At 64.1% G+C, this 24369-nt stretch overlaps 1 protein-coding gene across 1 annotated transcript; it reads left to right on the top strand.

Annotated features, from left to right (window-relative positions):
* The first annotated feature begins 447 nt into the window (after positions 1–447).
* On the top strand, positions 448–23698 carry NUDCD3 (NudC domain containing 3). The gene is made up of 6 exons (XM_084896627.1): positions 448–887; positions 5276–5616; positions 16147–16279; positions 19302–19445; positions 21446–21634; positions 22517–23698. Exons 1-6 carry the CDS (start codon positions 696–698, stop codon positions 22625–22627), a joined length of 1110 nt encoding a protein of 369 aa, XP_084752753.1. The 5' UTR covers positions 448–695; the 3' UTR covers positions 22628–23698.
* The last annotated feature ends 671 nt before the right edge of the window (positions 23699–24369 follow it).

Genomic DNA, 24369 nt, shown 5'->3' with positions numbered 1-24369 from the left:
CTCGGTTACAGAATAATGCTGCCTTACTTGTTTTGTTAATTGGCTGGTCATATGGTTCCTGCTGTGGCCATTGGAAGCCCACAGGTGTCCCTCACGGACACCACACGGAAAAGGTCCAGGGCCCTGAGCTTCACCCAGCCAAACTCTTCCCACACCTGCCCTGGCAACCGCGGCGCCGGATGACTGGTCCCACAGCCTGCCTCTTCCGGAAGGCGGTGCTGCGCCTCAGCTTTCCCACCGGCTCCGCTTAGCAATAGGCATCGAAGGGCAAAGCGAGCTTCACCCCGCTGACTGACTGCATTTCAATAGAGGACAGACCGCAGTTTGTTTACCCCGCAGCTCTGGGGAGGGGAGACCACGTGATGACGCCGGATCACGTGAAAACACCGGGCGCGTGACGCCGCCGCGCACTCTCTTCCGCCCGTTTCCAAGGTGGCCACTAGGCGCCCTCAGCCGCGGAGCCCCCGCCCTCGGGCGTCTAGGAGCCACTTGGGGGCCCACGTCCCCTCCTCAGGAGGCCGCCCGGGTGGGCCGGCGGCGCGGCGCGGCGGGGCGGGGCCTGCGGCGAGGCCGAGCGAGCGCGGACCGAAGTTTCGCGGGCCCGCGGGCGGCGGAGCCGTTACCGCGACGCACCGGAAGTAGCCGAGGCCGGCGTCCGGCCCGCCGTGAGCGAGTTCCCTCCAGTCGGCGACGCCATGGAGCCCGGAGCGGCCGAGCTGTACGACCAGGCCCTGCTGGGCATCCTGCAGCATGTGGGCAACGTCCAGGATTTCCTGCGCGTGCTCTTCGGCTTCCTTTACCGCAAGACGGACTTCTACCGCCTGCTGCGGCACCCGACCGACCGGATGGGCTTCCCGCCCGGGGCCGCGCAGGCGCTGGTGCTGCAGGTGACCGGGGCGGCCGGGCGACCCAGGGGCGGGGGGGGGCGGGCGCGGGAGCATCCTCCCCGGAGCCCCAGACCCTCCCTGCGCGCCCGGCCTCAGTTTCTCCCTCCGGCGCTGGCCTGGGTTCACCTCCCGGCCCGGGGCTGCGAGTAAGCAGAGCCGCTGGTCCGTATCGAGTTGCTCTTCGCGGGAGCGGGCCCGGCGCTCTGCGGCCCGGATGACACCGGGCGCGCTTGGGTGTCAGAGGAGCTCAGCGCCCGCCGCGCTGGGCCCGCGGGGGCGCCGGGGCTGCCGGTCCGGGGTGGGAGCGCGGACCTGCGCGCCCAGGGCCGCGGGCTGGAGGCAGCGGGGGGACTGGTGAGCTGTGGCTTCTGTGGGTGTGGTCCCTTGTTTGAAATGCAGCTTCCCAGGTCTGAGGCAGTGCGCTTGAGCATCTTCCTGTGTGTCCCAGGCTACATGCATTGTGTGTTTGAGGTCTGTTAACACTCACCGGCCGAAGTTGGCTGTGCTCCTTGGAATGTAACAAGTAGTCGCACTCAGCTGCCAGCGGTGTTGGCGAGGCACTGCGGGGTGGGTATTTAATGAGGGTGTTCGTGTCGGCTTCCTTGTGACGCTTGTGACATTTGAGAAGGTGAAACACATCAGAGCAGAGACCTGTGCGAGGCCAGTATGTGACAGCCAGCTGGGAGGAGGGGGTAGGCTTGGACATCAGAGGTTTCACAGGGAGGTGGGACTTCGCTCAGCCAAGCCCGGAGCCTGCTTGTAGGAACCCAAGAAGCCGGAAACGCTGGTGGGGCCTCCCAGGTCCTCTGGCACGCGCACCTGTCCCCTCGACAGCTGTGCCTGCGGAGGAGTGAGCTACTGCCGGAGATGACGGAGATGACGGTGTCTGGCACGGGCTCATCCAGAGCTGGAGGCTGTGCCTCGCCCTCTCAGCGTCTGAGTGCCGCTGGGTGAGGGCGCTGGGTGAGGGCATCTGGCAGTTTGAACTCCATGGATGTTTCTGGGAAATGGACATGGTTGGTTTTTTGTTTTTTTAAAAAATATATTTTATTGCCGGGACCGGTTTGGCTCAATGGTAGAGCGTCGGCTTGGGGACTGAAGGGTCCCGGGTTCGATTCCGGTCAAGGGCATGTACCTTGGTTGCGGGCATATCCCCAGTAGGGGGTGTGCAAGAGGCAGCTGATTGATGACTCTCTCTCATCGATGTTTCTACCTCTATATCTCTCTCCCTTCCTCTCTGTATAAAATCAATAAAAAAATATATTTTTTTAAAAAAATATATATATTTATTGATTTTTTACAGAGAGGAAGAGAGAGGGATAGAGAGCCAGCAACATTGCTGAGAGAGAATCATAGATCAGCTGCTTCTTGCATACTCCCTACTGGGGATGTCCCCGCAACCAAGGTACATGCCCTTGACCGGAATTGAACCCGGGACCCTTCAGTCCACTGAGCCACACCGGTTTCGGCAGACATGGTTGAGTTTTATGTGGCAGGTGAGGGTGCCAGTTCAGCAAGATTATAGGATTCCACACACTCATCCTTTTTGTGATTCCAGCTCTTTCTTTTTCACCCATCCCACAGCAGGGTGGGCACCCTGTTATCCAGGGTGGAGGTAGCGTGCAGGGAGGAGAAAGGAGCAGCCGCTGGGCGCTGGTATGTGCTGATTATTATGGGAGGAGCCTCACACTGCAGGCGCCACCTGACTTAATTCTAACGCAGCCTGAAAGGCCGGCCTTTGCCTTCCTTCTGCTGGTGGACAGACAGGTAGCTCACGTGTCTGGTGTCAGTGTATAAAGAACCTACTCTGCTCCACGCACCCTTCCAGGGCAGAGGGAGGGGGCAGGTGAAGCAGATGACCTGAGGTTTCAGACGTGGGCGCCTGGTGTAATGACAGCGCATTAGCTGTACCGCCATTTGAGCTTAGGCGAAAGGGCCAGTGTGAGACCAGTCGGATGTGCGATGCAGACAGGAGCCCCTGCCTGTATGCAGGCTGATGGGGCTGAGGGATTGGATCTTGCAGGAGACAGGAGCTGGGCAGTTTGAAGGAGAGAAGAGCTGAAGGTGGAGGGCAGCCCTTGGGGCATGGGCAGGGGAGGGAGGGGAGAAGCAGAGGCTGTAGAGCGGGAGGAGTGGGGGTGGACGGGGGAGTCTCACCAGCACCAAGGGCAGTTCCCAGCCGGTGGCTGGTGTTTTCTGGAAGTGCTTCCTCCTGTCAGCACTGCCAGGAGCCTTCACCGCCAGCACTCCGTTCCCTCTCCCCCCCACTGTTGTCTGGGCAGATCGAAGATTCCTTTACCCACAGAGGCGTTGGTCGAGGTCAGCATGGGGCACGGCGTGGAGAGGCTGGGTCAGCGCAGATTCCGGGATAGGATGGGGGCGGGGGTGCTGCTGGCATAGGAACACAGTCACCGGCATAGTGATGCCTCCACTGGGATGTGGGGACAGGTTCACTCAGAGCCGTGGTGGTCCCTGCGCTGTACGGGCCGAGTCACTGACGCTGTCTTGTCTGTCATGCGCTTTATAACCCGTAAAAGGTGCTGCAGTGTCACCTCCCGTGGGTCAGGTGGCTCTTGACCTCCCGTCTGCGGTGATGCAGAAGGCCCTCCTGTGGGTGCTGCCCTGCTGGTGGGGTGCTGGGTGTCTTCAAGCTTCTCAGACTTCCCTGCAAGCCTGGTGCACGGCCCGAGGGACCCACCCTGGGAGAGGCAGGCTCCTCTCCGCCTAGCTCCTGGTCTTCAGCTGTTGTCCACCGCGAGCGTCTACGCAGGCAGCGGACCTTCCCCACGCCACGCGCTTCTGTAAAAAAAAGGTTTTCCCTAAGTGGCAGCCCTGACCAACTTTTATTTTATTTTATTTATTTTATTCTTTTTAAAAAAATATATATTTTATTGATTTTTTACAGAGAGGAAGAGAGAGGGATAGAGAGTTAGAAACATCGATGAGAGAGAATCATCGATCAGCTGCCTCTTGCACACCCCCTACTGGGGATGTGCCCGCAACCAAGGTACATGCCCCTGACCGGAATCAAACCCGGGACCTTTCAGTCCGCAGGCCGACGCTCTATCCACTGAGCCAAACCGGTCTCGGCAGCCCTGACCAACTTTAACATCACTTTTCGTGAGAATTTTCAGCTGAAAAAATTCAAGAACACATGAACTTAAGAGAATTTTTAGGTTCACGGCATAGTTGAGCAGACGTCCTACATAACCCCCTGCGCCCACGTGCCCAGCCTCCCACTGCCATCGCCCTGGAGTCGCAGCATCTGTCATCGCCGACAACATCACCATCACCATCACCATAGCCCGCAGTGCACATCAGGCTCACTCGGGGCGGGACAGGTGCCAGACACGTACCCCCCCTCCCACGGCCATCACTCAGAGTCGTAAACTGCCCTGAAAATCCCTGCGCCCCTGCTCCTCCTCCTCCCGAGCCGCTGGCCGCCATGGGATGTCCTGACAGGCTTTGCCGTGTCCAGAGGTGACGGGTGAAATCGTACCGGACGTATGCAGCCTTTCAGACTGTCCTCTCGCTGTCTTCCTGGCGCGATGGTTTCCCACGTGTGTCCGCCACCTACTGAAGGGTGGTGCAGTTTCGACACGCGTGAATGAAGTTGCCGTGTGCACATTTCTGTGTGGGCATGAGGGTTCAGCTCCTCTGGGTAAATACTGGGAGCGTGGCTGCTGGGGTGGGGAGGCTGCCCCACTTTCCAGGGTGGGTGTCCCTCCTTCCTGCCCCAGGGGGGAGGAGCTGAGTGGGGGCCCCGCCCTCGGACAGGTGGTGCCAGTGGAAGGGGTGCCTTTGGTTGAAGGTCTGATTCAGGCCCCTCGTCCCTGGAAAAGTCTTCCGGGTTCTCTCAGCAGAAGGGGGTTCGCCTCAGCCTGACGCCCGCGTGTGCAGCCAGCCTGTCCTGCCCACGGTCGGTGTGGTCTGTGCTGGCTGCAGAGGAGACGGGTGTGACTGCGGAGGAGACGGCGGCTCGCGTCTCCTCCGGGAGCTGTCGGTGGGGGTGCTTGCCGTGGCAGGCAGGGCACGGGGTTTGCTGAGTGAATTTCCACGCTTTCCCCAGCCTGTGCAGGGAGCCCCGCTGTTCTGGGGAGCCAAGGCCAGCTGGACCCCCTTCGCCTGCAGTGGGGTTGGTGCCCACACCCGGCGCGGCCCCTGGGCAGCATGCTTCTGCGCTGCGGGCAGCGGGTGTGAGTGACGGCGGGCGGCCCAGGGCTGGGTGGGCTCCTGTGGGTCTTGCTTGTCTTGCACGTCTGCGGACGCGGAGGTGCTCACAGCTGCTCGGTGCAGCCCAGGGCGGTGTGTCCCCCTGGGAGCCGCCTCTCTCGCCCTGGACGTTGCCACGGTGCCGCCGCTCATTGCTGGGTCGCGTCTGCTCCCAGATGTTCCAGACCTTCGACCGCATGGCTCGCCAGGACGATGAAAAGAGGAGGAAGGAGCTGGAGGAGAAGCTGAGGAGGAAGGAGGCGGAGGCTGCGGAGGCGGAAGCTGCGGCCTCGGGGGAGCAGGCGCCCGTGCCTGCCCTGGAGCTGGAGGTGGAGGTCAACACCTCGGACGCGGACACGGACGCGGACACGGCCCGGGCCTCGGGCGGGCCTGCGGAGCCGCAAGGCCAGCTGCGTGACGTGCAGGCGGTGGCCCCCGGCTCCCAGGAGGCTGCGGAGCCGCCGGCCTCGGAAGCGGGTGCTGCTCAGACCCCAAGGGAGCCCCCACCTCTTCCCAGGTAAGACCTCTTTTCTCGCTGGACACGGCGGGGCGGGGTTGGGTTGGGTTGGGGTGGGGTGTGTGTGTGTGTGTGTGTGTGGGGGGGTGGTTCTTATGGGCAAAAGTGCCCGGCCAGCACTTACTCAGCTCCTCGTGTTTGCAGGCCGAGGAACAGTATTTGCTTCCACAGGGGGCAGTGGCTGCTGCCTTCCTCCTTGGTCCCTGGTAGGGTCAGGCCGTGTGCGTGTCACTCAGCGTGAAGGCCAGGGTCTGTGGGCTCCAGCAGTCCTTCCTGCGGGACATGGCGGTGTGTGCACCAGGGTGCTCGGCCTCACGCACCTGCAGGGGCTGTCGGTTCAGGGGGCCGCACACCAGAGTGCCCTGGCGTGTCAGTGGGTGGAGGCGGTGCCCTCGCTGCTCCTCGGGGTTGAGTCCGGTTTGTGCCTGGCCACACAGGTCTGCCCTGCTGGGCTGCCTCCTGTGCTCCTGTGCGTGTCTGGAAACCCGCCCCTGCCCTGCGCCAACCGGGGAGCCCCGTCCTCTCTGCCTCAGCCACGCGTCCCTCCGCTCTCCTGCTCCCGCCCGCACCCCCTCGGCTGTCTGAGCACAGCTCCTGGCGGGGCAGCACGCGGAGGCTCGGGACGGTGACGCTGACGGTGGACGGGGAGCACCCCGGGAGGCTCAGCCAGCATGGTGGCCGGCGAGGCGGGGCCCAGGAGGGGGCGCAGGAGGGGGCTGGTGCACCTGGTGCACCTGGGACTCCGTAGAGAAAGGGCTGGGCCTGGAGGGGCCCTCGGCTGCGGACGCTCGTCTCCAGTGTGACTCCCGTGCAGGGGCTGGGAGGGGCCTCCCCCTGAGGGGTCCCACAGCCCCTGGTGGGGTCCTCACGGCTGGGGATGTTCTCGTCGCATGTTAAACGGAGCCTTTTTAAAAGACAAATGTGCCCAGCCCTGGCGCTGGTCTCAGCGGGCCGGGCGGCGTCCTGGCACAGAGAGGTTGCCGGTGGTTCCCGTCAGGACTCAGTGTCTGTCTTCTCCGTGCTCGCTGGGTCTCTGAGGGGGGGGGGTCTGTCTCCGTGCTGGCTGGGTCTCTGAGGGGGGTCTGTCTCCGTGCTCGCTGGGTCTCTGAGGGGGGGTCTGTCTCTGTGCTCGCTGGGTCTCTGAGGGGGGGGGGTCTGTCTCCATGCTGGCTGGGTCTCTGAGGGGGGTCTGTCTCCGTGCTCGCTGGGTCTCTGAGGGGGTCTGTCTCCGTGCTCGCTGGGTCTCCGAGGGGGGGTCTGTCTCCGTGCTCGCTGGGTCTCCGAGGGGGGGTCTGTCTCCGTGCTCGCTGGGTCTCCGAGGGGGGGGTCTGTCTCCGTGCTCGCTGGGTCTCTGAGGGGGTCTGTCTCCGTGCTCGCTGGGTCTCTGAGGGGGTCTGTCTCCGGGGGGCTCGCTGGGTCTCTGAGGGGGGTCTGTCTCCGCTCGCTGGGTCTCTGAAGGGGGGAGTGCCCCCTGAAGGCGGTTCCCTTCCTCATCGCCGCAGTCTGAGCTCCGGGTGCAGGTGGAGGGGGGATCCCCTGTGTTTATGCTGCGGGGATTTCTGAGCCCTGAGCCCAGGCTTTCTCGTTGTCTCTTCTCCAAGGTCCTGTCCTCAGACTTCCTTCCCCTGCTGTGGGTCTGGCCTCAGCTCACCCACACGCGTCCACAGCAGGAGGCATGCTTCTGCCATCCCCTCGGATCCTCTTTTAGAGTTTGACTTCTCTCTGGCTTTGCTCTAAATTGTTAAACGTGCCTGCAGCCGCTGTGGAAAGTCTCATCGTCCCTGTCATTGGCTGTTTCTGTGGACGGAATGGGCTCCTGATTTGGGCCGTCACCTGTTGTTCACACACCTGGTAGCTTTGTGTTGGATGCTGGGCGTGTGGACGCCGGGTTATTCTGGGTCCCTTCACGGCCTGTGGAGGGTGGCTTGTGCAGGCAGGGCACGGCCCCGGGGAGCTCACTGGCATCGGGAGTGCTTGCTGTCCGGGCTGGTCCTCCCTCGGCTGAGCCGTGGCCGCGAGGGCTCTCCCAGCCTCCAGGTGGCAGCCGCCTGCCCTCCGGCTGGTGGGCCGTGGCCGTGTCCTGCCTCGGTGGCCCCGGGGACTTTGCTGGCTCCCCAGGGCTCCCCTGTTCCAGGAGCCTGTCCCTGAATTGGTTGGACAGGACAGGGAAGATGGGACATGCAGTTCCTTCTGTCCCGTCTCGTCTCTTCCAGCATCACTGCATCAGCCAGACCGGAGAGTGCCGGACGCTGAGCACACCGCATGGCGGGCCTCGGAGTGCTGGCTGGGGCGGGGACGGCCGTTACGTCCTCAGCGAGCGCCTTTGGGGGCCCAGGGCGGTGGAGTGGCCTCAGTGAGGGAGACTGTTGGGTGGTCAGCCCTGGACAGCTGGGGAGGGTCGCCTGGGACAGCAGCTCAGCCTGTCTCTGGCCTCCATGGTGGCCTCTTGGGGTTTGGACTGGCCTTGCCGCCGCACAGGCACAAAGCCCGTTTCTTATGGTAAATCTCTTAATGTATCTCTTCTGGTTCTGGTCCTTTGTCGAACCCTGACTTACCCATATTCTCATGGTAGAATGTCAGGAGAACAGCAGGCTTCAAACTAATAACAAGTTTGGGAAACGTTTATTATTGAACGGAGAGAAGGCCTGGAAGAAAACATGAATAGCGGTGGAACTGAGTGTTTTCATTGTCATCTTTGTCCCTTATGTTTTCTAATTTTTTTGCAATGAGCATACACTTTATTTTACTGTTTTTGGTACTATTTTTGTAACTTCTAAAAACCATTAAAAGGGGTTTGGCTTTGATTCTGAGTACGTGAGAGCGCTCCTGGCTGTGGTGGTTTTGTAGGCCGCTGTCTGTTCCCGGCCAGCGGCTGTCCTGGCAGCCTGCGCTGTTTGTGAAGCCCAGCTGGCCAGGAGGGAAACCTCGGCCGGGCACGGCCAGCGCCCTGGCAGGGCCTCAGCCCTCGGGAGCTCTCTGGTGTCCACGGACAAAGCAGGAAGTGGCGGCCATGTCTCGGAGTCCCACCTGACTGCCGCCTGAGCTGCAGCTGCGGCGGGTCTGAGAGTGGGCGTGGAGGCAGCCTGCCCTGCTCTCCCAGGGGGCCCCAGGCGCCCGTCAGTGCCCTGGGTCTGCACCCTGTGAGCTGTGGGTCGGGCTCTGTCACTGGGAGACTAAGGCAGTTACTCTTCCGATGACCACACACAAGCTCTGTCCATCAGCACCCTGTCCAGAAGCCAGTACCCCGGGACCAGGGCTGAGACGCTGGCTTCCACGGGTTCCTGTTGGCTGCCCACTGCTGGAGGCTCTCCAGTGCTAGCCGTGGGCAGCGGCCACTCCTCTTGTCCTCCTGTCTGTCACGTGCTTGTTGAATTTATTTATTTATTTATTTATTTATTTATTTTTTTTTTTAAATCAATCTTTATTGTTCATATTATTACAAAGGTTCCTCATTTCTTCCCCCCTCCACCAGGTTCCCACCCCACCCTCTGCCCCCTCCCCATCCCCCATTGTCCTCATCCATAGGTGCACAGTTTATGTTCAGTCTCTTCCTCCCTCCCTCTCCCCGATAGTAAATCCCTTTTCAGATAGTAAATCTGTTACTTAGCATTTTCTCATATCAATAATACCTCCACATGCCCAATGATACTTCACACAAAAGACATTTCCAAATAGGTCAACCAGCCTCATCCAGGCCCCACCCAAGGCACTCACAGATCAACACCCCAGTGCTATAGTAACTCAACACATCCAGATCTAAGCCTTCATCACTTGATTCAGCAGACCCTCAAGTTCCCGCAAAAGTTTCCAGCCATGTCTGAGAGGCAGCCGTGGGCAGGGACAGGCGAGGAGCGAGCTGTTTCGGGCCTGGCTGCTCCGGGCCTGGCCTCTGTTGCTCTGGTTCGTTCCACAACCAGCTGCTCCGGGTCTGGTCACTGCCGCTCCCGACCTAGTTGCTCTGGACTTGGCTGTTGCTGCTACAGGCCTGGCCGCACCCGACCCGGCTGCTCTGGGACCGGTTGCTCCGGTCCCAGCCGCTCCGGGCCTGGCCGCTCCCAGCCTGACAGCCGCTGCTCCGGGCCTGGCCGCTCCCAGCCTGGCAGCCATTGCTCCTGGCCTGGCCGCACCAGACCCTGCTGCTCCGGGCCTGGCCGCTCCCAGCCTGGCAGCTGCTGCTCTGGGCCTGGCCGCTCCCAGCCTGGCAGCCGCTGCTCCGGGCCTGGCCGCACCAGACCCGGCTGCTCCGGGCCTGGCCGCTCCCAGCCTGGCAGCTACTGCTCCGGGCCTGGCCGCACCAGACCCGGCTGCTTCGGGCCTGGCCGCTCCCAGCCTGGCAGTCGCTGCTCCGGGCCTGGCCGCACCAGACCCGGCTGCTCCGGGCCTGGCCGCTCCCAGCCCGGCAGCTGCTGCTCCGGGTCTGGACGTGCTTGTTGAATTTAAACAATTCAGCAGAGGCCCTGGGGGAAATGCAGTAAGATGATAAAGCGTGTGCATCTGTATTTTACGTACGTTTTTTTTTTTTTTTTAATGTTTTATTGATTTTTTACAGAGAGGGGATAGAGAGCTAGAAATGTCGATGTGAGAGAAACATCGACCAGCTGCCTCTTGCACACCCTCTACCGGGGATGTGCCCGCAACCAATGTACATGCCCTTGACCGGAATCGAACCTGGGACCTTTCAGTCCGCAGACCGACGCTCTACCACTGAGCCAAACTGGTTTCAGCACACACGTTCTTATTATAACCATGTTCACGTGTACACTTTACACTAGAGTTCACTGTTGGAATGTTTGTGCGACACGTGTGGTCCCATAAGGGCCATCGACCGGGCACTCGGCCCACCCAGCTCTGGCCTCTCCGCCCGGCCCCTCCGGGCCGCTGACCGACCGCAGGTCTCTACATGGAAACCCCCGTGGGGCGTGTGGGTGGCCCAGGAGATGTTGGAGGGGTTTTAATTGGAGCTACACTCACCCCTGCCCAGGGCTTCCTTGGAGGGGAGTCTGGGCACACGTGTCTGGACACACGGCGGGGGTGGGGGCACCTGAGGAAGTGCTGGGCTCCGCCGGCTCCCAGCTCCACGTTGTCCAGCTGAGGACACTGTGCCGGGGTGCTCAGGGTCCTGTGGGACTGCCCTAAGCCGGGCCTGCACTCAGAGGACTGGGTGCTGTGCCCAGGGCTGGGGAGGGACAGCAAGCGCCTCTCAGAGCTGCCAGCGCAGGCTGCCGGGCTGGTCCGGGCTGCCACTGTCCTGCCGTCCCCCGCTCGGCCGGCAGGTGTCGCTGCCGCTGGTGCTGGGATGAGATGGGAATCCAGACAGGCTGGGCCACCTCTGGCTTTGCCTTGATGGATCAGAAACAGAATTCTCCAGAAAAGAAGAAGGAAAGTAGATTCCTGCCTGGGAGCTGGGCTTCGTGGCGGCTCCAGGTGCCCTGGGGGTGCGCAGTGTGCAGGAGGAGCTCAGGTGTGCTCACACTCCTCCCCGGTGCGGGCACTGCCCTCGGCCGCAGGCGCCCGGCCCGGCTCTCAGCGAGCCCCCGGCTCTAGTCCACTGTGCCTGCAGGAAGCCGTGCCCCCGGGCACGTGTCTCCTCGCCATCTGTTCTCCGCCGGGGAGGTAGTGCTGAGCCGTGTGCGCACTGCCTTTTATGATTGGTTTAGGAGCTTAACGTTTTAACGTCATTATCGCTTTCAGAGAGGAAGGGAGAGGGAGAGAGAAATGTCACTGGTGAGACAGAATCACTGGTCGGCTGGGCTGCCTCCTGCTCGTCCCCTCCTGGGGATCCAGCCTGTAGCCTGGGCATGTGCCCTGATCCGGAATCAACCACTGAGCCACACCTGCCAGGCTGCATTTTTGTTTTTATTTTGCACTTCCCTATAGCATATAGCTGTTAGCTTCATCCTAGCAGTGGTTAGCCTGGTGGGTGTCTGACACTACCGATGTCCACGGAGCTGCTGGAGGCTGAAGCTGTGCTGCAAGGTGAGCGGCTGCCCGAGCCCGGGGCGGCTCGGGAGCCCATGGGAGGAGGACAGTGAGGCTCAGCGGCAGTGCTCCCCCTGGGAAGTGTGTGTCCAGGTGTGAGAGCCCGAACCGCCTGCTTCTTGCAGATGGAGAAGCTTGTGGCGTCACCATGTGGGGGTTGGACCAGCGCGGTGGGCGAGCGGCAGGTCCTGGGCCCGGGCGGGACGCGGGTGCGCCCTGTGTGCGGAGAGAGCAGCTCTCAGCGCAGAGAGCCTGCTCAGACTGGACAGCCAGCGCCCTGCGGGCTTTCCTGTACCACCAAGGCCTCCTGGCCAGCTTGCTTTCTCCGTGGGAAAACGACGTGCACCCACCGAGGATGTTTTCATGGCACCCGATCACGGACGGGAGAGACGGAAGGACGCACCCGCCCGCACACCCACTGCCAGCCCATCCCGCCCTGCCCCTCCGTCCCCGCCCGGTGTCAGTGTCCGGTTTTCTGTAACGTCCCAATCTAAATAGCAGTGATGACATTTGTGTAAATCTGCAAATAAGGCCCCTGCTGCCCATCGCTTTTCTGTTGTCACTACACTGCTACAATAGGCGCCAAACAGCCTACATTCCTAGAGAATCTAAGGAACCGCCTGAGACACGGCTGGGAACCCTCTCTTCTCTTTCATTCCCTCAAAATCAGTTTGTTTAGAAAAGCAAGTGCTGGCCCAGAGTCCTGCAGTCTGTGCTTTGCTGCCTGTGGTGGGGTGAGCTGGCTGGGGATGTAGGGTAAATGTTTTTGAAAGTTGCAAGTGTGCCCTGGCCAGTGTGCTCAGTGGTTAGAGTGTCAGCCCACGCACCGAGGACTTGTGGGTTCGATTCCCGGTCGGGCACATGCCTGGGTTGCAGGTCTGATCCCCGGCCCCAGCCATGATGCTTGTGGGAGGCAACCAATTGATGTCTCTGCCACTTGCACGTTTCTCTTCCTCTCCTTCTCCCCCTCTCCTCCTCCCTTTCTCCCTCTCCCTCTCCTCTCCCCTCTCCTCTTCTCCCCCTCTCTCCCACTCTTTAAAAATCAATAGGAAAATAGCCTTGGGTGAGGATGAACAACCATAAAAGAGGAAATCTCACAGAGTGTGTGATGAAAGGGAGTTCTCCCTAATGGCCACCGGGGGCCATGTTCACATCCAGAAATTCTCTTTGGGAAAACGTGGAATTCACGCTTCGAATCAGGGATCGACATGCCTGCTGGAGCCTTTCTTTCTAAGGCAGGTGTGCCTTCATTCCCTCTGTGTGGCCCTGTGGGATTGTGCCTTCATTCCGTCCACGTGCTGTGGGCTTGCTCGGGGTCCTGTCTACCAGTGATCCATCTGGGTTTCCAGCCCTGGATTCTCTGAGATGCAGGCTGTTGGTGTCTGTTGTGGCGTTTTGGTGATGAGTTCAGAAGTGAACTGTGCGTGTTCACATCCAGAACCTGAACCACAGCCACGGCTCTCGGTCCAGCGGCCGCAGCTCGGTGTGGGCTGCAGGCGTCGGGTGGGGCCGAGTGCTGAGCCCCACGCAGTGGGGCCCAGAGTCCCCGTCTGTTTCTTATGGTCTTTAAAACACGTTCTGCTCTCAGTCAGTGCACAAAAACGCTGCAGAACTCATACAAAGACTTCCCACGTGTCCCCGCCTCAGGCCCTGCTGCAGCCGCTCGAGGGCCTCGATCCAGCGTGGCCTCATCTCTCTCTGCACGGGGCCACCTCCTCCCTGCACGGGCCACCTCGTCCTCAGTGGGACTTCTCTTTGCAGGCCGTCCCTGGCCAGGGTGGTTTTCTTGGTGTTTCCTGTGTCTGACAAGTTACTGTTTCTCCTTTGCAGCAACTAAGTGTCCAGTGGGGAGGGACTTGGGAACCATTCCGTTTCTCCTCGGTTGGCCCACTGCTGGCGGGCCAGGGACTGCCGGGACGCTGTTCCTGCCCTCTGGGCTGGGATTGCGGTGAGGCTGTTCCCGCCCTCTGGGCTGGGACTGCCGGGACAATGTTCCCGCCCTCTGGGCTGGGATTGCCGGAACGCTGTTCCCGCCCTCTGGGCTGGGATTGCCGGAACGCTGTTCCCGCCCTCTGGGCTGGGATTGCCAGGACGCTGTTCCCGCCCTCTGGGCTGGGATTGCGGTGAGGCTGTTCCCGCCCTCTGGGCTGGGATTGTGGTGAGGCTGTTCCCGCCCTCTGGGCTGGGACTGCGGTGAGGCTGTTCCCGCCCTCTGGGCTGGGATTGCGGTGACGCTGTTCCCGCCCTCTGGGCTGGGATTGCGGTGACGCTGTTCCCGCCCTCTGGGCTGGGATTGCGGTGAGGCTGTTCCCGCCCTCTGGGCTGGGATTGCGGTGAGGCTGTTCCCGCCCTCTGGGCTGGGATTGCCGGAACGCTGTTCCCGCCCTCTGGGCTGGGATTGCGGTGAGGCTGTTCCCGCCCTCTGGGCTGGATTGCGGTGAGGAGGGCTTGCTCACGCCTCCTCCACGCCCAACAGGCTCTCTTCGGGGTCCCCGGCTCCCCGCCTCCTCAGGCCCCTCGCCACGCCATCTCCTGCAGAGCTGGCCTTGCTCCTGGCCGCACTCCTGACAGGTGCCTCCGTTCTGCCGGCGCCTCCTTTCAGGCTGGGCACACCCGTCCCTGGTCGGCCGGGGACGGTCAGCAGCTGGGGCAGTGCCCGTTGTTTGTGGCCAGGACAGAGGTGGCCCAGGCTCGCAGTCAGCCCTGGCCTCCCACCCCTTCTCTCCCTGGGCCCCGCCTCCCAGGCCCCTCCTCGCCTGCTCTTCCCATCTCTGCGTTCTCCCGGACGCCGAACTTTTACTCACCAAGAACCCGAAGCAGGACTGGACTTCACGAATCTGGCATTTTGGTATCTGATGCCAGTGTCAGCAGCACAGGCAGGAGTTCGAGCCACCCCGCTGTGGCCTGTGTCCCCCAGTGTCGGCTTCCCCAAACCCCGTGGGACCTGCTGGTAGGACAGCAGAGTGTCGCTCTCCTCAGAGGGACAGCGTGACCCACAGCTCACAGCCTCCCGGGGGCGTGAGGCTGGGCTTGTGAGTTGGAAGTTGGAAGTAAGGTGGGGGTTTCGAGTGGCAGTGGGGTCCTGACAGGACTGGGTGGGCTGTCAGGATGGGTAGAAACTCAGGGCTGTGACTTTGAGGTTCGCTGGGAGGCCAGGTGTAAACTGGGTGAGTCACTCTGTGGGCACACCAGGTGCCCCTCGGGGCAATCGCTGGCTGGGGGGTGGGGAGGGATGAGAGCCGGGCCGTGGCTGGACATCGGTCTGCGCTGCTGAGTGAGTGTTGGTGCTGCATCTCGATATGACGGCCCATAGCTGTGTCCAGGCTCTGCTCCCGCCGGCCGCCCCCGGAGTGGGGAGGGTGGCTCTCCGTCGGCACTGCTCACCGGAAGCTCCTGGTGATTGGAGTAGCCGCCTCCTCTTGGACAACTAGAAAATGGTTAAAAGACTAAGAGTTCCGCATCCCTCAGTGGCTGTATTTACGGAACAGATGACCCACTTTTGGTTTAGTGCGTACGTCTCGCGTTCACATTCTGTGAGAGGCGGAGCGCCTCTTTCCGTTAGGATAACTGACGTGATGTCAGGAGGAGCTCCCACTCCGGAGCCCGTTGTTCTCCGTCAGCTCAGGAGCTCATGGCGGACACCGGTGTTCACGGTGGCGGGCGTCTGACCGGTGGGCACCTTATCCCAGCCACCTGCCTCCTTGATTTCATGTACAGAAGCAGTCATTCAGTTTTTTCTTGTTTTTTGTTTTTGTTAATCCTCACCAGAGGATATTTTTCCATTGATTTTTAGAGAGAGTGGAAGGGAGGGGGAGAGAGAAAGAACCATCCACGTGAGAGACACATCAATTGCTTGCCTCCCACACATGTCCTTGACCGGAATTGAACCAGTGACCCTTCAGTCCGCAGGCAGACGCTCTAACCAATGAGCAACGGACCAGGGCAGGACTGGGGATATTTGATTGCAGTGATGTCTAACATCTTTTTTCCCCTATTTAAAAAAAATTTTTTTTGTAGATTTCAGAGAGGGAGAAAGAGAAACGTCATTGATGAGAGAGAATCATTAATGGGCAGCCGCCTGCATACCCCCAGCTAGGGATCGAGTGCAAAGCCTGGGCCTGTGCTCTGACGGGAATAAACCCCGACCTCCTGGTCATAGGTCGATGCTCACCCCTGAGCCACGCCGGCAGTGAACGTGGATGAGTTTTGACCTCGGGGAGTGACACGCCTGTGGGTCCTGTGGACACCGCTCCGGGACACTTCTCGCACTGTCCGCGTGGGCCAGCAGCAGCCTGTGAGGGGCCCTCCTCGTCCGAATGCGGCTCTTGCTCTGGGGTCAGGACGGCTCCGCTGCCGGCCGGGTCCTGTGGTGAGGACCTTGCGGGGAGGGCTGCGGCGGGCTGAGTCCTGATGCTGGGTATAGGGAAGATGACTGATGTGGATTTAAAAAGAAACGCGTGGTAAAGTGAGCATTCCCAGGAGGCTCGAGCACGCGTGCTGGGGTGTGAGGGGCCGTGGCCGGGCTGGTGCCTGACTTGTGGTTCTTTCCAGGAGACAGGAGCAGTTCCAGAGAAACCCCGACAGCTACAACGGAGCCGTGCGGGACAACTACACCTGGTCCCAGGACTACACCGACCTGGAGCTCAAGGTGCCGGTGCCCAAGCACGTGGTGAAGGGCCGGCAGGTAACCAGCCGCTCCCCTGGCCCCTTCCCCCGCCCAGGTGCCCAGCACCCGCCCTCAGCCGCGCCAGCCCGGCGTGCCTCGCCCTCGCCCGGCCTCTGTGCTCGTGGACGCACCGAGCTTCGCTTTAAGCTGCTATCTCGTGTCCGTGGCTCAGTGTCCACAGGAGACAGGCTGGGAGAGCGCGGCCGGGACAAGTGGCCGCTCTGGAGGGACGGGCGGTGGCTGTTTGCCCGGCCGGTGCTGCTCAGGCCCATCCCAGCCGCCCTGGCCGTGTGGGCGCAGGAGGGGGCGGCGCTGCTTGGCTCGGTGCGGCCGGCCTGGTGGGGGCACTGGCACTGAGGCAGTGAGGCGTCGGTGACACCCGGACTCAGTGTACCCCCCCTGGTCTCCGCCACTCGGACTTCCCCCCGCGGTGCTCTTCGCGGCATCCTCATTACGCTGTGACCTCCTTTCAGCAGTTCCTCTCCGTTTCTCCGCGACCCACCGGGCGTGGGCGCTGAGCCGGCGAGCCTGGTGCCGCTGTTTGCTGACCTCGGCTTCTCGGCCGCCGCTTCCTTCGGGCCGCGCTCCCTGGGCTCCACAGCGACCGTCAGCATGTGTATTTCTGTGTCTGCCCGCACCGCCCAGGGCCGTCCTGATGGCGGCGTGGCTGCAGCAGCACGGGGGTGGGGTGCAGCACGGGTGCAGGGGGTCCTGGCCCTTCTCCAGCAGCTGCGGAGCACAGGCGGGAAGCTCCTCCCCTGCCCGCGGCGTCTGGCAGGGCCTGCCCGAGGGCAGAGGCCGCCGGGCAGTGTCCTGGTTCCCAGGCAGCCCTTCCGCTGTCATCCGGGTGAGTCTGAAGGAAACTTCTAGACGAGGCTCGGGGCTCAGGCAGGTCTTTGCTTCGTCCACTCTGCCTGCCTTCCTCAGGGTAGCCATGGCGACCGTGACGTCAGCCGGCTGGTTACCAACTTGGCGTTTTGTGAGTGGTAGGGTGTGATGCTGGAAAGCTGGCCTCCAGAGCATTTAGCGTAAAGTCTCATTGCAGGTGAGAAAGCTCCCGGAGGCGCAGGCCAGGCCACGCGCCCCATCAGCCTGGCCACACTGACGGCAGCGGGTCCCTCTCCTAGCGCTCTCCTCCTCCCGAGGGGGGTCCTGCTGACCGGGGAGGCCCTGCGGCCCAGGGCTCACGCCGTGCTGCCGCCCTCCATGCCTGGGAACCTTCCGGAATAGCGCCCGGCCTCTGGGCATGCCCTGCCTGGGGCGGCTCAGCCCCCGCTCGAAATGCTGCTGGAGTTTGTGCCAAAAGCTCGTAGTTCATAGCAATTGAACTCCCGGTCGAACTCCCGAGGGGACACTTTACACGTTTCCCTTTTCTGTAGAGAGAGGATGGCAGTCAGTGACCGTAGTCTTCCTGTGAGGAGACATTTGAGATCTCTCTCAGCCCCACAGCAGAGCTGCCAGTGTGCGGGCGCCGCGGCTCAGGGGCCTCCTCCTCGGTCTCAGCTTTCATCCTCTCCCTCCTCCGGTGATGGGCAGTGTCTGAGGCGGGTGTGGGATGGGGCAGATCTGGCTCTGCCCTGGAGGGGGCTCGCTCCTGTCCTCTCACCCGGCCCCCACGTCCAGACGTGCGGTCAGCTGGGCGTGGGCTTTCAGGGCCTTTTACAAGTCAGTGTTGGGAAGTTTCCCCTCGGCCCCTGGGCCTCCCGCCTGCAGCCGCCGTGGGCGCCCGGCCTCGAGGCACACTTCCTTCAGCTCTGGAAATGTCCAGTGGCGGCCACAGCGTCCGCATGTGGGCTCCGCCTGGCCTCGGCCTTGCCGTCTGACCTGATCTCCAGTGTCTGCCATGGCTGTTCAGCTGCTGATTCCGCTGAGTCTCTGCCCAGCTCTGTGTACATTCATTCTGGTTCCTTAGATACACGTCTCCCCAGATCTCGCTGCGGCGTCGCTAGGAAGCGTGTCTGCTTCGGCTCTGTGCCCGCCCGCCTCCATGCTGCCCGTTTCCTCCCTCCCTGGGTGCCCTGGTTGAAAGTGTGTTTGTTCCCCACCGAGGTGCAGGCCGGTGACAGCTGGCGCTGAGGCGGGCGAGGGGGCTCACACCAGGCCCTCCGCCGGCTGCCAGGCTTTGGGCTGAGCTCCCGCGCAGCCAGGACAGCCCAGCCGGCCCCCGTGCTGGCCGCAGTGCTGGCCAGTCGGGGCCCACGCGGGGGAGGGGGATGCTGTGGGGAGGCCTGAGGAGCTGGCTGTGCAGAGCCCGCCGAGTGAGTTCTCCTCCCGGAGGCTGGGCCCCCACAACCCCCGCCCCCGGCCCCCGCCTGCGTGTGGATGCCTTTGCCCCCGGTCTCCCGCCTCCCGGTGTTCACGCCCCGTGGGGGACAGTCGGGGCCTGAGCGTCGTGTTTCAGGCCTCTCACAGCCGCTCGGCAGTGACCAGGGAGGCTGTCGGGGCGCCAGGTCACCTCCGTGTCCTGCAAACGCCCTCGTTGTGAAGCACAGGTCTTAGGGTTTAAAGAGGGAGTAAAGAGGAAGTGAAACGGCAGAAGGCCCTGTCTTTCCTCTTCCGGTCCTGGCCCGGTGCCTGGGCCTGGGCCGGGCCTGGCGTGTGGGGTCCTCATGGGCCGGAGCTCGGCTTGTAGAGCGGTTTCCAGGGACAGGCCAGAGCCCAGCACCGGGCACAGGTGGCAGCGGCTGCGGAGGGACAGCCACGGTCAGTCTGTCCTGGGTCCGGTCAGGTCGGCCCTGCCGCACAGGCTTGTGGAGGGAAAGCAGCCCTTCCCCACCCCCTCCCCCTCCCCCTCCCCCTCCCCCTCCCCTCCCCCTCCCCCCCCTCGCTGGCTCTTCTGGAGGTGACTCCTCACCACCTGCCTCTCAGGACACCTGCTGACCCAGGGTGCCAGCGCCTTGTTTTGCCCCCTCCCCTCCTCTCTCCTCCCCTCCCCCCCTCTCCCCTCCCTTCCCTCCCCTCCCCTCCCCCCCTCCCCTCCTCTCCCCTCCCCTCCGGCCCGCTGTCCCACTCCCCTCCCACAGCGCGCTCTGCCCCTCAGGTCTCGGTGGCGCTCAGCAGCAGCTCCATCCGCGTCACAGTGCTGGAGGAGCGCGGGGAGCGCGTGCTCATGGAGGGGAAGTTCACGCACAAGGTCAACACGGAGAGCTCCCTGTGGAGCCTGGAGCCCGGGGAGTGCGTGCTGGTGAGTGCTGCCTCGTGCCGGCGGGAGGCCCGGGCCCTGTGAGGACGGCCTGCGGGGACCCTGGGGCGACCAGCCCGGCTCCGGGGGGTGGGGGGTGGGGGCAGGCCCCGGGCCCTGTGACGACGGACTGCGGGGACCCGTGGGGCGACCAGCCCGGCTCCGGAGGGGGGCAGGCCCGCGGTCCCAGTCTGGCCTGTGGCCGGTTTGGGGCGTCATGGGGCCTCACGGGGCCTCTCGGGGCTCCAGGGCCACCGCTCCTCATCCGGTCGCTTGGCCCGGGGACTAGGGGGGGGCCCGCCGGCCCGCCAGCCCCGGCCGTGGGACATGGGGAGCGTGTGTGCAGGGGAGGAGCGCCAGGGGAGGTCCCTGGCTGTCCTTGACGTGTGTCCTGGGAGAGGAGGGGACTGGAGACAGCAGGGGGACCCAGACCTCAGGCTGAGGGGAGGGACATGGTGGGAACCCTGGGACAGGGTGGGGCCTCCCGGGAGCCTGCCCCCAGCCCCCAGCCCCCAGCCTCCAGCCGCCCGCCTCCCAGCCGCCCTCCAGAGCCCGGGCCCTGGCAGCCCTGCAGGCGGGGGCGGCAGCTAATCCTGGTGCCAGTTCTCGCCTGCCTCCCGCCCACGCACAGTGTGAGCGCGGCTTCGTGATTCTGGCTCCCGCTCCTCCTCGGTTACCGAGCTCCCCGGCTCCCCCCCTCCCCCCTCCCCGCAGGGTGCCGACCGCACTGCCCACGGAGCTGCCGAGGGAGGCTGAGGGAGGCCGAGGGAGGCCGAGGGAGGCTGAGGGAGGCCGAGGGAGGCCTGTCACCCGGCTGGGCAGCCGCCGTGCTCGCTGACCCGTCCGTGCGTCCCTGGGGGCTGGGGCCCAGGACGGGTTTGCACAGGCGCACCCTCCCCCGTGTCACAGCGCTCGAAGGGGTGACAGGCTGGCTAGTCCTTGGCTTCTGGTTGCAGGTCCCCCCGCCCCAGGTGCCACCCTGTGCCCCCAACACTGGGCCTTCGCTGACTCCCCCACAGTCCCCGTCCCTGTTGGCTTTCTGTGAGGATGAGGCTCCCAGCCGAGCAGGGGCCCAATGGTTTGAGCGACAGCCACGCCTGAAGGCTCGCAAAGTCACTTCTGCTCAGGACGTGCAGGAGACAGCCAGTCAGTGTCTCTCACGTCCATGTTCCTCTTGCCACCTCCTTCCACTCGCTCTGAAACTCAAGGGAAAGCCCCAGCCCGTGTGGCTCAGTGGATAGAGTGTTGGCCTGTGAACTGAAGGGTCCTGGGTTCGATCCCCAATAGGGAGGGTACAGGAGGCAGCCCGTCAATGATTCTCTGTCATCACTGACGTTTCTGTTTCTCTCCCTGTCCCTCTGTGAGATCAGTAAAAATATATTTTAAAAAGTAATAAAATTCCATGGGAAAACGTCCTGGGGTGAGGATTAAAAAACAGCAAATACAGGTTGGATATGTCATCGCATTGGTGAGCCCAAGGCTGTGGTGGAAGTGCCTGGTGGGGTGGGGCTGCTGGCCCGCCCGCCTCTCGTGTGAGGCAGTGTCCCCGCCCAGGCCCGGGGGAGAGCCGGTTGGGTGCCCGGGCGGGTGGTGTCAGAGAAGCCTCCTGGGGACTGGGCTGGCTGGCAGGCGGGCGGGCGGCCTCGTGGATGGAGGTCTCCCCGTCCGCTTCCAGCCCTGCCCGGCTCGGCTCCTGTGGCTCAGCCCCGGGCACCCCCGACAGGAGGCTCCTGCCCGCCATCCTCGGCCTCGGCCCCCCCCACACACACACACACACAGCCCGACTCCCTGTCTCCTTGGCCCAGACCTGGCCCGGGGCGGCTGCCTCCTGACCCGGAGCCGGTGTGTGAGCCAGGAGGGGGCGGTGGGCTCAGCGAGCCCCCAGCAGACGGGTGGTGTGCGACATCGGACCAGTGTCTACGAGGAGGTCCTGGGAAACGGGCCAGCGGCCGGGGTCCCCCCCAGACCGCAGCCCCACACTGACCGCCCGCCCGCCCGCCCAGGTGAGCCTGAACAAGGCGGGCGAGTACTGGTGGAACGCCGTCCTGGAGGGCGAGGAGCCCATCGACATCGACCAGATCAACAAGGAGCGCTCCATGGCCACGGTGGGCGAGGAAGAGCACGCCGTGCTGGACCGGCTCACCTTCGACTACCACCAGAAGCTGCAGGGCAAGCCCCAGAGCCACGAGCTGGTGCGTGCCGCCCGGGCTCGGCGGCTGGCCGGGGCGGGCGGGGTGAGCGGGTGGTGTGGGCGGGTTGGGGTGTGTACAGGGACAGGGTGTGGATGGGGCGGGGTGGACGGGGCGGGGTGTGTACAGGGCTCCTGCGGCTGGCCGGGGCGGGCGGGGCGGGCGGAGCAGGGTGGACGGGGCGGTGTGTGGGCGGGGCGGTGTGTGGACAGGGCGGTGTGTGGACAGGGCTCCTGCGGCTGGCCGGGGGCAGGCAGGGTGGACGGGGCGGGGTGTGGACTGGGAGGTGAGGGTGTGGGGCGGGCAGGGTTGTCCCCTGGGTCCTGGCTCCGGCGGCTCCGGCTGTTCAGCTGGTCACCGTCCAGACGGCACACAGCTCACACCTGGCCGGAGCTCCGGGGGCAGAGCCGTGATGCGCCGAGCACAGGCCAGCCTTGGGGCCTGCGTCCCCAGCCTGCAGGGCCCTGTGGGGGGCAGGCCCCGCCCGGCTGGGGTCCTCCCGTTCCCTGTCAGGGCCAGCGACCGGAGTGAGGCCGGAGACGTGGCCGTGGAGGTCACTGCCCGTGGAGCTGGCCGGGAGGAGGTGGTGCAGGTCCCTCGTGCCCTGGGGGGGCTGTAACCGCGGACGCAGGAGCCCCCGGGCCGTCCCCCACGGGCTCGCCATCCTCAGGGCGCATTCCGGCATCGGGGGGCCCCGGTGATGTGGAGACGCTGGTCACGTGGGGAGGGGCGGGTCCCGGTGACTGGCCGGGCGGCGGCCAGCGGTTTAAGTCTGCGTGGAGCTCGGCCTGAGATGCTCATGGCGGGTCCAGGTGGGTCCGGAGGAGGAGCGTGTGTGCGGGCCGGGCTGGTGGAGGGTTAACTCCTGTCTGTTTTCTGTTGTAGAAAGTCCATGAGATGCTGAAGAAGGGGTGGGACGCTGAAGGCTCTCCCTTCCGCGGCCAGCGCTTCGACCCGGCCATGTTCAACATCTCCCCCGGGGCCGTGCAGTTTTAGGGACAGACCTCCCCTCGCGGCGGGAGGGGCCTGGCGGGGGAACTGCCGTCTGACGCCCTCCCTGCCCCTTCTTCCAGGGCCTGTGGCCTCTGCCCGGCCTGCTTCTCCAGCCGTCAGAGCCGGGCGGGCCGCCCGAGGGTGCTGGTGGAGCAGGCCCCCAGGACCCCTCGCTGCTGTCTGTAGCTCTGCTTGTGGTGGTGCTGCGGGAGGCGGGGGCGGGGGCGGGGGCGGGGGCGGAGGTGGGTGGGCGACTCCCGGACGTTGGGGACTCCGGCACCCGGCACCCGCCCTGGGTGATGTCTGGGCGTTGGAGAAAGTCCTGTGGCCGCCCGCACAGCGGGTCCTCTGACCTCTGACCGCTGCCCTGCCCCACCTCCCTGCACCTTCCTTTGTGGGGCCTGGTTCCTGTCGGAGCTGAGCGGCTGCCCGTCCCTCTCAGCAACCCGACCACAGCTCTGCTCCCACCGCCTCGGACCGAGCCTGCGCCCGTCCCGCAGGCCACGTGCCCATCGCCAGGACCGGGCCTCCCCCTGGAGCCTGGGACAAGGAGCCTGGGCAGACAGCCCTCCAGAGGCTTCCCGCTGTGTGCATGGCGGGAGCCGGTTCTCGCCGTCGTTCTGCTCCCGGCGGCCTCCCTGCGCCCCTGTGGTGCCGTTGGCTGAGCCCTGACCCTCACGTCACCGGCCGGTCCTGCGCCTGCTGGGCCCCTCCTCGGCCCGGTCTCTGTTGTCCGTGTGACGCGTGCCCCTGGGTCTGCCCAGAGCGAGGTGGGTGGCCTGCGTCTTGGTGATGGGACGGACCACGGCTGGTGGCTGTCCTGGCCCGCGTCTGTTCTCCGCGCCGAGGCTGTCTGCGCCGCTGTCCACGCCCGGAGGGAGCCGTCACTGCGGCCGGAGGCGGTGCCCTCCCCGCGGGCACCTCTGCCCTGGCTGCCCTGCAGCCGCTGCTCCTGCCTGTTTTCTCTCTGCAGACGCGGCGGCGGCAGCAGACGGGCCGCGGAGCCCGGCGAGGCCCGAGGACAGGACCGCCATGCACCACGTGGGTTTGCAATAAACATGTTTGAGCACTCGGCCTCTGCGTGGCTTTGTTCTGTGTGCCATCCCGCGTGCCAGCTGGGGGTCCGGCCCCGCCTCCTGCACGGCCGTGGGCGAGGTCAGCAGCTGTAATGAATGGAGGTGCTCAGGGGCAGGAAGGAGGAGGGTGGACTCCAGTGTTCGGGGTGGGCGCAGTCAGTCCTGTGGGGGGTGTCCTGGCGGCTGCAGCCCTGGGAGCCCTGACCCACGCCCACGTGACGGGCTTGTGGGCCGGTGGGCTGGGCCCGGTCTGAGCTGGCAGTGTCCCTGAGCGCCCGCTGCTGCACTCCAGCACCACGTGGACATGGGCCCCTTGGGAGGGAGCCAGCCAGCCCGTCCTGCAGTCTCGCCCTGCCGGGGGCGTGGGGGGACAGGGCCCTGGGGAGACGGCCCCCCCGACTGTCTTCCTGGTGCCAAGGCCGGGGGCGGGCCCTGTGCCTTGTGGGACAGCGTCCTCGGGAAGCTGCTGGGTCAGGACCTTCCCGGGTTTGGGGAGGTCACTGGGGCCTGGCAGTGTCCCGGGTTGTCCTGGGCTCCGGAGGACACAGCTGCAGAGCACCTGCAGGAGCCCACCCTCGGGGGTCCCAGAGGTTCTGGGTTGGCAGGCTGGGAGGTGCCCGCAGCCCTGGGCCTCCTCAGGGCCGAGGAGGGAGGCGAGAGGAACCACTG

This window comes from Pipistrellus hanaki (assembly GCF_964339955.1).
Source record: "Pipistrellus hanaki genome assembly, chromosome: 10".
In the NCBI taxonomy this organism is placed as follows: domain Eukaryota; kingdom Metazoa; phylum Chordata; class Mammalia; order Chiroptera; family Vespertilionidae; genus Pipistrellus; species Pipistrellus hanaki.
Note: the sequence above shows the minus strand (reverse complement) of the source record. Positions and strands in the feature narration are given on the sequence as shown.

Excerpts from the sequence above, each read along its gene's own strand:
- NUDCD3 (XM_084896627.1), top strand. The coding sequence starts at position 696 with ATGGAGCCCGGAGCGGCCGAGCTGTACGACCAGGCCCTGCTGGGCATC. Across the intron at positions 888-5,275 it reads CGCAGGCGCTGGTGCTGCAG|ATGTTCCAGACCTTCGACCG; the intron begins GTGACCGGGGCG and ends GTCTGCTCCCAG. Across the intron at positions 21,635-22,516 it reads AGCCCCAGAGCCACGAGCTG|AAAGTCCATGAGATGCTGAA; the intron begins GTGCGTGCCGCC and ends TTTCTGTTGTAG.